General features: G+C 37.3%; 2 protein-coding genes across 2 annotated transcripts in view; one reads left to right on the forward strand and one right to left on the reverse strand.

Moving 5' to 3' along the window:
- Window positions 1–9,578, forward strand: part of LOC136812535 (mucin-3B-like) — a 38,008-nt gene extending 28,430 nt beyond the window's left edge. Inside the window, 9 exon segments of the mRNA XM_067069062.1 lie at window positions 38–587; window positions 672–1,140; window positions 1,269–2,347; window positions 2,435–2,663; window positions 2,665–2,929; window positions 2,961–7,944; window positions 8,178–8,258; window positions 8,589–8,879; window positions 9,385–9,578. Of these exon segments, the coding sequence (XP_066925163.1) occupies window positions 38–587; window positions 672–1,140; window positions 1,269–2,347; window positions 2,435–2,663; window positions 2,665–2,929; window positions 2,961–7,944; window positions 8,178–8,258; window positions 8,589–8,879; window positions 9,385–9,425 (7,989 nt within the window). The 3' untranslated portion in view covers window positions 9,426–9,578.
- The window catches only part of LOC136812574 (aquaporin-7-like), a 56,339-nt gene extending 45,053 nt beyond the window's left edge, over window positions 1–11,286 (reverse strand). The window contains exons 1-2 of the mRNA XM_067069103.1: window positions 11,017–11,286; window positions 9,998–10,069 (exon numbers count right to left, since the gene is read on the reverse strand). The gene's annotated coding sequence lies outside the window, so the exon portion shown is untranslated. The remainder of the gene's footprint in view (window positions 1–9,997; window positions 10,070–11,016) is intronic.
- Window positions 11,287–13,417: the final 2,131 nt, after the last annotated feature.

Genomic DNA, 13,417 nt, shown 5'->3' on the forward strand with positions numbered 1-13,417 from the left:
AAACTACTTCTACTGAATCCACTACTGGTTCTACAATGTAACAACAAGTGAAGCAACTACTGACTCGTCAACAACAACAGACGATCCAAACAATGGCAACGGTGGTTCGAATACTACAGAATCAACTACTGATTCTACAACTGTATCGTCTACTGGAACTACAAGTGAAGCAACAACTGAATCCACTACTGAGTCTTCCACTGAAACTACCAGTAATACTTCTACTACTGATTCTACAACTGTATCGTCTACTGAAACAACAAGTGATACCACAACTGAACTAACTACTGACTCGTCTACAATTGATTCTACAACTGTATCGTCTACTGGAACTACAAGTGAAGCAACAACTGAATCCACCACTGAGTCTTCCACTGAAACTACCAGCGATGCTTCTACTACTGATTCTACAACTGTATCGTTTACTGAAACAACAAGTGATACCACAACTGAACTAACTACTGACTCGTCTACAACTGATTCTACAACTGTATCGTCTACTGGAACTACAAGTGAAGAAACAACTGAATCCACTACTGAGTCTTCCACTGAAACTACTTCTACTGAATCCACTACTGGTTCTACAAGTGTAACAACAAGTGAAGCAACTACTGACTTGTCAACAACAACAGACGATCTAAACAATGGCAACGGTGGTTCGAATACTACAGAATCAACTACTGATTCTACAACTGTATCGTCTACTGGAACTACAAGTGAAGCAACAACTGAATCCACCACTGAGTCTTCGACTGAAACTAACAGCGATGCTTCTACTACTGATTCTACAACTGTATCGTCTACTGAAACAACAAGTGATACCACAACTGAACTAACTACTGACTCGTCTACAACTGATTCTACAACTGTATCGTCTACTGGAACTACAAGTGAAGCAACAACTGAATCCACTACTGAGTCTTCCACTGAAACTACCAGTGATGCTTCTACTACTGATTCTACAACTGTATTGTCTACTGAAACAACAAGTGATACCACAACTGAACTAATTACTGACTCGTCTACAACTGATTCTACAACTGTATCGTCTACTGGAACTACAAGTGAAGCAACAACTGAATCCACTCCTGAGTCTTCCACTGAAACTACTTCTACTGATCCACTACTGGTTCTACAACTGTAACAACAAGTGAAGCAACTACTGACTCGTCAACAACAACAGACGATCCAAACAATGGCAACGGTGGTTCGAATACTACAGAATCAACTACTGATTCTACAACTGCATCCTCTACTGAAACAACAAGTGATACCACAACTGAAATAACTACTGACTCGTCTACAACTGATTCTACAACTGTATCGTCTACTGGAACTACAAGTGAAGCAACAACTGAATCCACCACTGAGTCTTCCACTGAAACTATCAGTGACGCTTCTACTACTGATTCTACAACTGTATCGTCTACTGAAACAACAAGTGATACCACAACTGAACTAACTACTGACTCGTCTACAACTGATTCTACAACTGTATCGTCTACTGGAACTACAAGTGAAGCAACAACTGAATCCACTACTGAGTCTTCCACTGAAACTACTTCTACTGAATCCAATACTGGTTCTACAAATGTAACAACAAGTGAAGCAACTACTGACTCGTCAACAACAACAGACGATCCAAACAATGGCAACGGTGGTTCGAATACTACAGAATCAACTACTGATTCTACAACTGTATCGTCTACTGGAACTACAAGTGAAGCAACAACTGAATCCACCACTGAGTCTTCGACTGAAACTACCAGTGATGCTTCTACTACTGATTCTACAACTGTATTGTCTACTGAAACAACAAGTGATACCACAACTGAACTAATTACTGACTCGTCTACAACTGATTCTACAACTGTATCGTCTACTGGAACTACAAGTGAAGCAACAACTGAATCCACTCCTGAGTCTTCCACTGAAACTACTTCTACTGAATCCACTACTGGTTCTACAACTGTAACAACAAGTGAAGCAACTACTGACTCGTCAACAACAACAGACGATCCAAACAATGGCAACGGTGGTTCGAATACTACAGAATCAACTACTGATTCTACAACTGTATCCTCTACTGAAACAACAAGTGATACCACAACTGAAATAACTACTGACTCGTCTACAACTGATTCTACAACTGTATCGTCTACTGGAACTACAAGTGAAGCAACAACTGAATCCACCACTGAGTCTTCCACTGAAACTATCAGTGACGCTTCTACTACTGATTCTACAACTGTATCGTCTACTGAAACAACAAGTGATACCACAACTGAACTAACTACTGACTCGTCTACAACTGATTCTACAACTGTATCGTCTACTGGAACTACAAGTGAAGCAACAACTGAATCCACTACTGAGTCTTCCACTGAAACTACTTCTACTGAATCCAATACTAGTTCTAACAAATGACAACAAGTGAAGCAAACTACTGACTCGTCAACAACAACAGACGATCCAAACAATGGCAACGGTGGTTCGAATACTACAGAATCAACTACTGATTCTACAACTGTATCGTCTACTGGAACTACAAGTGAAGCAACAACGGAATCCACCACTGAGTCTTCGACTGAAACTACCAGCCATGCTTCTACTACTGATTCTACAACTGTATCGTCTACTGAAACAACAAGTGATACCACAACTGAACTAACTTACTGACTCGTCTACAACTGATTCTACAACTGTATCGTCTACTGGAACTACAAGTGAAGCAACAACTGAATCCACTACTGAGTCTTCCACTGAAACTACTTCTACTGAATCCACTACTGGTTCTACAAATGTAACAACAAGTGAAGCAACTACTGACTCGTCAACAACAACAGACGATCCAAACAATGGCAACGGTGGTTCGAATACTACAGAATCAACTACTGATTCTACAACTGTATCGTCTACTGAACTACAAGTGAAGCAAAACAACTGAATCCACTACTGAGTCTTCCACTGAAACTACCAGTAATACTTCTACTACTGATTCTACAACTGTATCGTCTACTGAAACAACAAGTGATACCACAACTGAACTAACTACTGACTCGTCTACAATTGATTCTACAACTGTATCGTCTACTGGAACTACAAGTGAAGCAACAACTGAATCCACCACTGAGTCTTCCACTGAAACTACCAGCGATGCTTCTACTACTGATTCTACAACTGTATCGTCTACTGAAACAACAAGTGATACCACAACTGAACTAACTACTGACTCGTCTACAACTGATTCTACAACTGTATCGTCTACTGGAACTACAAGTGAAGCAGCTACTACTGATTCTACAACTGAATCCTCTACTGAAACAACTAGTGATACTACAACTGAACTAACTACTGACTCGTCTACAACTGATTCTACAACTGTATCGTCTACTGGAACTACAAGTGAAGCAACAACTGAATCCACTACTGAGTCTTCCACTGAAACTACTTCTACTGAATCCACTACTGGTTCTACAAATGTAACAACAAGTGAAGCAACTACTGACTCGTCAACAACAACAGACGATCCAAACAATGGCAACGGTGGTTCGAATACTACAGAATCAACTACTGATTCTACAACTGTATCGTCTACTGGAACTACAAGTGAAGCAACAACTGAATCCACTACTGAGTCTTCCACTGAAACTACCAGTAATACTTCTACTACTGATTCTACAACTGTATCGTCTACTGAAACAACAAGTGATACCACAACTGAACTAACTACTGACTCGTCTACAATTGATTCTACAACTGTATCGTCTACTGGAACTACAAGTGAAGCAACAACTGAATCCACCACTGAGTCTTCCACTGAAACTACCAGTGATGCTTCTACTACTGATTCTACAACTGTATCGTCTACTGAAACAACAAGTGATACCACAACTGAACTAACTACTGACTCGTCTACAACTGATTCTACAACTGTATCGTCTACTGGAACTACAAGTGAAGCAGCTACTACTGATTCTACAACTGAATCCTCTACTGAAACAACAAGTGAACCAACTACTGAATCAACTACTGACTCCTCTACAACTGATTCTACAACTGTATCGTCTACTGGAACTACAAGTGAAGCAACAACTGAATCCACTACTGATTCTTCCACTGAAACTATTTCTACTGAATCCACTACTGGTTCTACAACTGTAACAACAAGTGAAGCAACTACTGACTCGTCAACAACAACAGACGATCCAAACAATGGCAACGGTGGTTCGAATAATACAGAATCAACTACTGATTCTACAACTGTATCCTCTACTGAAACAACAAGTGATACTACAACTGAAATAACTACTGACTCCTCTACAACTGATTCTACAACTGTATCGTCTACTGGAACTACAAGTGAAGCAACAACTGAATCCACCACAGAGTCTTTCACTGAAACTACAAGTGATACTTCTACTGAATCCACTACTGATTCTACAACTGAATCCTCAACTGAAACAACAAGTGAAGCAACTACTGAATCAACTACTGACTCGAGTACAACTGATTCTACAACTGTATCGTCTACTGGAACTACAAGTGAAGCAACAACTGAATCCACCACTAAGTCTTCCACTGAAACTACCAGTGATGCTTCTACTGAATCCACTACTTATTCTACAACTGAATCCTCTACTGAAACAACAAGTAAAGCAACTACTGAATCAACTACTGACTCAACTACAACTGATTCTACAACTGTATCGTCTACTGGAACTACAAGTGAAGCAACAACTGAATCCACCACTGAGTCTTCCACTGAAACCATCACTGATGCTTCTACTGAATCAACTACTGATTCTACAACTGAATCCTCTACTGAAACAACAAGTGAACCAACTACTGAATCAACTACTGACTCCTCTACAACTGATTCTACAACTGTATCGTCTACTGAAACTACACGTGAAGCAACAACTGAATCCACTACTGAGTCTTCCACTGAAAATACCAGTGGTGCTTCTACTGAATCCACTACTGATTCTACAACTGAATCCTCTACTGAAACAACAAGTGAAGCAACTACTGAAATAACTACTGACTCGACTACAACTGATTCTACAACTGTATTGTCTACTGGAACTACAAGTGAAGCAACAACTGAATCCACCACTGAGTCTTCCACTGAAATTACCAGTGATGCTTCTACTACTGATTCTACAACTGTATCGTCTTCTGAAACAACAAGTGATACCACAACTGAACTAACTACTGACTCGTCTACAACTGATTCTACAACTGTATCGTCTACTGGAACTACAAGTGAAGCAACAACTGAATCCACTACTGAGTCTTCCACTGAAACTACTTCTCCTGAATCCACTACTGGTTCTACAACTGTAACAGCAAGTGAAGCAACTACTGACTCGTCAACAACAACAGACGATCCAAACAATGGCAACGGTGGTTCTAATACTACAGAATCAACTACTGATTCTACAACTAAATCAACTACTGAAACAACAAGTGAAGCAACTACTGAATTAACTACTCACCTGACTACAACTGATTCTACAACTGGATCGTCTACTGGAACTACAAGTGAAGCAACAACTGAATCCACCACTGAGTCTTCCACTGAAACTACCAGAGATGCTTCTACTACTGATTTTACAACTGAATCCTCAACTGAAACAACAAGTGATACCACAACTGAATTAACTACTGACTCGTCTACAACTGATTCTACAACTGTATCGTCTACTGGAACTACAAGTGAAGCAACAACTGAATCCACCACTGAGTCTTCCACTAAAACTACAAGTGATCCTTCTACTGAATCCACTACTGATTCTACAACTGAATCCTCTACTGAAACAACAAGTGAAGCAACTACTGAAATAACTACTGACTCGTCTACAACTGATTCTACAACTGTATCGTCTACTGGAACTACAAGTGAAGCAACAACTGAATCCACCACTGAGTCTTCCACTGAAACTACCAGAGATGCTTCTACTGAATCCACTACTGATTCTACAACTGAATCAACTACTCAAACAACAAGTGAAGCAACTACTGAATTAACTACTGACTCGACTACAACTGATTCTACAACTGTATCGTCTACTGGAACTACAAGTGAAGCAACAACTGAATCCACAACTGAGTCTTCCACTGAAACTACCAGTGATGCTTCTACTACTGATTTTACAACTGAATCAACTACTGAAACAACAAGTGAAGCAACTACTGACTCGTCAACAACAACAGACGATCCAAACAATGGCAACGGTGGTTCGAATAATACAGAATCAAGTACTGATTCTACAACTGTATCCTCTACTGAAACAACAAGCGATACCACAACTGAATTAACTACTGACTCGACTACAACTAATTCTACAACTACCAGTGATGCTTCTACTGAATCCACTACTGAATCCACTACTGTATCCTCTACTGAAACAACAAGTGGTACCACAACTGAATTAACTACTGACTCGTCTACAACTGATGCTACAACTGTATCCTCTACTGGAACTACGAGTGAAGCAACAACCATGTCTGATAATTGGTCGAAATCTACAACAGATTCGACTGATACCACAACCATGCCGCATAATTGGTCAAAATCTACAACAGATTCGACTGATACCACAACCATGTCTCATAATTGGTCAAAATCTACAACAGATTCGTCTGATATCACAACCATGCCTCATAATTGGTCGAAATCTACAACAGATTCGACTGATACTACAACCATGTCTCATAATTGGTCAAAATCTACAACAGATTCGACTGATACCACAACCATGTCTCATAATTGGTCAAAATCTACAACAGATTCGACTGATACCACAACCATGTCTCATAATTGGTCAAAATCTACAACAGATTCGACTGATACCACAACCATGTCTCATAATTGGTCAAAATCTACAACAGATTCGACTGATACCACAACCATGTCTCATAATTGGTCAAAATCTACAACAGATTCGACTGATACCACAACCATGTCTCATAATTGGTCAAAATCTACAACAGATTCGACTGATACCACAACCATGTCTCATAATTGGTCAAAATCTACAACAGATTCGACTGATACCACAACCATGTCTCATAATTGGTCAAAATCTACAACAGATTCGACTGATACCACAACCATGCCTCATAATTGGTCAAAATCTACAACAGATTCGTCTGATACCACAACCATGCCTCATAATTGGTCAAAATCTACAACAGATTCGACTGATACCACAACCATGTCTCATAATTGGTCAAAATCTACAACAGATTCGACTGATACCACAACCATGCCGCATAATTGGTCAAAATCTACAACAGATTCGACTGATACCACAACCATGCCTCATAATTGGTCAAAATCTACAACAGATTCGACTGATACCACAACCATGTCTCATAATTGGTCAAAATCTACAACAGATTCGACTGATACCACAACCATGCCGCATAATTGGTCAAAATCTACAACAGATTCGACTGATACCACAACCATGCCTCATAATTGGTCGAAATCTACAACAGATTCGTCTGATGCCACAACCATGCCGCATAATTGGTCAAAATCTACAACAGATTCGACTGATACTACAACCATGTCTCATAATTGGTCAAAATCTACAACAGATTCGTCTGATACCACAACCATGCCTCATAATTGGTCAAAATCTACAACAGATTCGTCTGATACCACAACCATGCCTCATAATTGGTCAAAATCTACAACAGATTCGACTGATACCACAACCATGTCTCATAATTGGTCAAAATCTACAACTGATTCGACTGATACCACAACCATGCCGCATAATTGGTCAAAATCTACAACAGATTCGACTGATACCACAACCATGTCTCATAATTGGTCAAAATCTACAACAGATTCGTCTGATACCACTAACATACCTCTTCGAACTACAATAAAGTCAACGGGCCCTACTAAACCTCAAGTAGAAAAAGGTAAACTGTTATGATTGTTATGTTTTCTTAAAGATATAAAAACACATAAAGTCTTACCTTCAAGGCCAGATGATTTGTTCTCTACTATGAGAGGTACCGTATTGGCTACTCACATTCTATATGTGATCTCTTAGTGTAATATGAGAATGTAGCGTGTCAATCGTGTAATTGTCTTTGCTGACCATCCACTGAACCATGTAAAAACACTAAATTATAAACATTATTTTTAACAGGGATGTGCCAATGCGTGACTCCCAAGGAATGTCCTTACAAAGCTCTGTCATGGACTATGAAAGATGTTACTAGCTTAAAAGGTAAATTTATTTTGGCAGTCATAACTGAGCACGTAACCACAAGCATGTTCGAGTTACGCAGTTCCATTTCAATATACATTGGATGCTCTTAGCTCCTTCATTCTTCCCTTCTTGCTCAATGAAACACGGTAATACCTTATTAAAGGAACGTTCTATTCCGTCGTATTTCTTATTCTTCTTTTGTCGTTAAAGTTGTCTGCCGGCTGCCACAACGTTTATCAATGTTCACAACGTCCATATATAACGTTAGATGAACGGTGAACCAACGTTGTGTGCCAACATGGCTTCCAAAGAATCCTTATTGTAATTAAAATTCGATGTTTTTTCCAGGAAACTCGTTGGGAGAGAAAATACGTTTGGCTTTGAAACTGATTGATAAACAAATGGCGCATTTACGAGAGAAGATGAAATCGTTTGTTTCGTGTAAGACAAATTTGCAATTTTTCATCAAGACACACAATGGAGTAGAGCAACAAAAATCACTTAAGAATTACACTGACTGTCTCATGGCAATGCAGTGTAAACTGAGCCCTTGGCTGAGGGCTTTGACCAATCGAAAACAGATGCTGGAAAGTGATCTTACTCAATTGGAAAGTGGATGGGTCCCTCACATCAAAAAATGTAAGTTCGTATAAAGGCCCGTTCACTTTTTTTGATTAATGGGATTAGCTCTGGACTCGTACTTTCCGAGAATATGTTTTGAAGATCGAAACCATATTTCAAGATAACTATCTTGAATTCTCCTGTCTACTTTGAAAAAGTAACGTTCGTCTCAATAAAAGTTTTCAAAGGTCACTTTCTTTAATTGGTTTGCTAGAAAAGTTTCATACGGGGTAACAGATATATTGTCCTGGTAATTAAGCTGTCATGTCATTCAAAGGGCCCAAATCTTATAGTTCATAGATTGATTAGATGCTTCTTTGGGGGGTAATACACGTGACAAGGTGTAATTCACTGGCGGATCCCCTAGGGGCGTATCATTATACTCCCCCCCCCCCGAAAGAACGGAATCTTCGAACAGAGCATACCCATTGATAAATACTTAACATTAGAATTATTTTAATCACATGATTTCAAAATCTTAAACTTCATTTAAATGAAAATTTTCATTTTCTTCGTTTAACAGCTTACGACTTGATCGCTCGATCGCGGACCGGGAAATGGTGATGAAGATGCCAGCGATGTAAAAAATTATCCTCACCATCGCATCGCGGAAAAAATTTAAGGTGTCGGGAATAAATGAATAAAATTTCGTATTTAATGGAATTGTAATTTTAATTTAGTATTTATTAATCATAATTTAATAATTTATTGATCGATTTATTTATTAATTTATTTATGTTATTTAATATGAAATATATCAAAATAGTACAAAATTTTAATGATATATATTTAATTGGTGTTTAAAGGATTATCGGTTTCGGATTTCACAATTATATTTTCGCCGCATTTTCCTCGTGATTTAGATAACGTTCAAAGTCAGAATATTAATCACATGACTATAGCGCTTGACAAAAGACTTTCTCTATCTCAATACTCTTATTAATACCCCTCACCTGAACAAATGAGGCAAATTCAATTCGTTTCAAATTGGCAGACACCAAATACAACACAATCATCTCACAGCAGGTTATCTATAGCGTGGGCCGCTCCTAATTCTATCACTTGAAACAAAATTGCAGGCTGACAAATCAAACAAGTATTTTGAATACGGAGAAAATTGAAGCGATAAAGTATACCACGTGATAAGATGTGAATTGATTTGCTTGTGAAGTAGCTTTGGTTAAACAATCACCCTGGCAACATGAGAACTGAAACAGAAAAGAATAACGAACAGTTTGTTAGTCTACACTGCAAAAAGCATAAGTAAAATTTTACTTGTATTACTTATAGTTAGTAACAAATTACTTATCTTAAGTATTCAATCCAATCTTTGGCATTTCCGCGATAGGAAAGTTTTACTTAGACCAAGCAACGTAAGACCTTTACTTCTCAGAATACTTGGGTTTTTGCAGTCTATAGTATTTGCACAATGTAATAATTTCGTAGTTGAAATGTCTACAGTTTTCCAAGTTATCCTACAAGGAATGTTAACTATTTTGAAGGGTTTCCAGGTACTTATCCACACTTTAAAGATCGATTATATTATTTTTGTTAATCGTGAATTACCGGCTCAGAATTCAAGTCATTTCGTTTTGAGTGTGCAATAATCTTGTTTTTTTTTGCCATTTTCATGGAATGTTTCAGCTGTAACAAATCAGATTTTTCTGTCGGAAATATAATGGGCTTTTCCAAAAAAAGATTTTATACTCCTTACTGTTGAGGATATTGATTTTTCGAAGTATCGAACCCCCTGAATATCCTCTCTTATAAAGATGCTTACCCCTGGATATCGTATTTTTTACTTGAAAAGACACTTTACCCCCTGGATATCACCTTTTGAACAAGAATCTTTAAGCCCCTGGATATCCGATGTCCTCAGCACTGGACTATTTCTGGAAAAGCCTAATCCATAACACTTTAATTTTTGAGAAGAATAATTTCAAACTTTTCGAAAATGAAAATGAAAAATGAAGAATGAAAAAAGAAAAAACAATGATCTATCATTTCTTTGATGCTAGAAACTTCATATTTGGTATATAAAGACTCCTGATTTCAGCCTTCTAGAGCGGATGGAATAATTTCATGTGAAATAAATAAACCGAATGGACTTTAATGACATTTAGAACCAGTTTTAAAGAAGTATCAGTATAATTACCTTGCAAAAGCCATCAGCATTACAAATCATTTCTTCCTTACAATCGTTCTTCGTGCCACACTTCTTCTGGTACACCATATAACTTTCACCTTCATGCCCTCGATGAAAAACTTCAGATTTGATGCAAGTCATGTTAACATTTCTGTCTCCAGTCTTCACCGAAGGACTGCACTCAACAACACGTTCAGTTCGTACACAATCCGACCATGACGTCCGACTGTCGCATTTTGAACACTGTAATGACGTTGCTGTTAAAAAGACGGAAAAACACGAACTTTTGATTAGTCTGATTTGATGTATACAAGCAAATACTGTAGTTGTAAGGACATGTAAGATCTTTAAGACCTTGTTGTAGATCTATTTGATCCGGAGACCTAAGTTTAAGTAAATTTAACTTTGCAGAAATGCAGTGAAATAAGAAAAGCAAATAGAAAAAAATTAACTCTACTCTTGTTTAATGAAAATTGTATGTAATATGTTGTTATATAAGTATTTCTTTTAGCTCAACAGTAAAAATTTAAAACCCCGTTTTGTAAAAGCAAGCAAATTTTTCACGTGGATGAAACGAAGAACGAAATTGCACTGGATAACGATTTCTAAAACTCATTATCTTTTATATTCAAATTCCTCTGTCATGAAAAACAAAATAAATTTGTATCCTATTTCTATTACTATTATGAACCAAAGCAGATGAATACACGCTTTTTTTTATAAGAATGGTGTTTTTTTCATTTCATCATGACGTCCGACTGTCGCATTTTGAACACTGTAATGACGTTGCTGTTAAAAAGACGGAAAATCATGAACCTTTGAATAGTCTGACTTGACCTGATTTTTTTCATTTCATCATGGATACTCTTAACTTTTTGGCAAAAATCATCCAAAAATATTCTTACGGTACTCTTAGGTTAAGATCGAAATTGGCAATCTACAGGTTAAAATGCCTTTAAAATGGCATTCTTAGGTTCAGTTGCTAAATTCCATGATGGTGATATTCTTACCATATTCTTAATTTTTTGGCCATTTTCATCATGGACATTCTTATAAAGTGTATTCTTATAAAAAAAAGCGTGTAGCACAGGGTCAAATCAAACCAGCTACAAAAAAGCTACATTGTAACTTTCAAATCAAATGACAAGTAAACCAACATCAGTCTTACAAATAAGCTCCCTCTTATCAGATTATCTTACCTAAAGTGAATGAGGAGATTGAAATGAGAGCAAAGAAGAACATTTCCATTTTCAAACACGTCTGTCTTTCAAAATACTTCGAGCAAAAAAAGAACGTTTATTTCCGTGTGGCCAAACTTACTACTAAAGTGTAATACCTGATTAAAAATGTAACATCTGTACTATAACATGGTATTACTCATATATTATTCATTATACTATAATACACAATGTTATAGGTATTGCATCAGAAACTTTTGATGTCCAGAAAATGGTTCATGAATTATAAATGTTTTGATTTAGACATCCTGTGAAGACGCTGAGAAAACAAGCAATATTTGAAAAGTTTGACATTCTCCGTTGGCAAAAAGTGGCAGATGCACATATCTAATCTCCCAATTTTCCAAGTAGAAAATTTTTAACATACTATACCAAAAAATGTCCATATATTTTGAGACAGACTTTATTACAATAGTTACGCAAAAAAAATTCTTAGGTGTTAATTGTTAGCTACTTAGACTACACAATATATCGATGAGCAATATTGGACGATATAGTTTTTGGACCGTAATGTACGGAGTAAACAACAGGCGCTCTATCATAAAGAGGAATTTTCGGCAATATATTGAAAAGTGTCCGCAAAATATTGCCGACATTCATCAATATATTGCCTGACAATATATTGTGTGGTGCATGTAGCCCTTTAGAGTTCTGGGAATCCCAGGGGCAATAAGAATGAACGGCTATCAAAGTATCAAAAACGACCGCAAATTAACTTTTGTAGATATGCATTGGAAAATAGTTTAAAATGAGGGATCCGTTTTCAATCGTTTACTTTATCTCTCTCTAGTCCGGGGAGGGGAAAAAACATTAAAGGGATAATCAGATGGTCTGAGATATTTTGCCTGCAGATAGCTTCTAGGATTTTAGGAAAAACCTCTAAATTTTTCGGTGTATTTATTTTCTTAACTCAAGTTATGCCAATTTGAAATCTCGAAAAATGGGACTTTTCAGGGACTTTTCACACTTTTTTCTATTGTTTTCAAGCAAAGGTTCAAAATTTCAAAGTGGTATAACTTGAGTTAGGAAAATAAGTACACCGAAAAATTTATAAGATTTTCCTAAAATCCTAGAAGCTATCTATAGGCAAAATATCTCAGACCATCTGATTATCCCTTTAAGATTGACAAGATCATTTTCCTATAGGTTCAGGGAATTTAGATGAAGCCTAG

This window comes from Clytia hemisphaerica, unplaced genomic scaffold, assembly GCF_902728285.1.
Source record: "Clytia hemisphaerica strain Z4C2 unplaced genomic scaffold, Clytia hemisphaerica genome assembly, whole genome shotgun sequence".
Lineage (NCBI taxonomy): Eukaryota > Metazoa > Cnidaria > Hydrozoa > Leptothecata > Clytiidae > Clytia > Clytia hemisphaerica.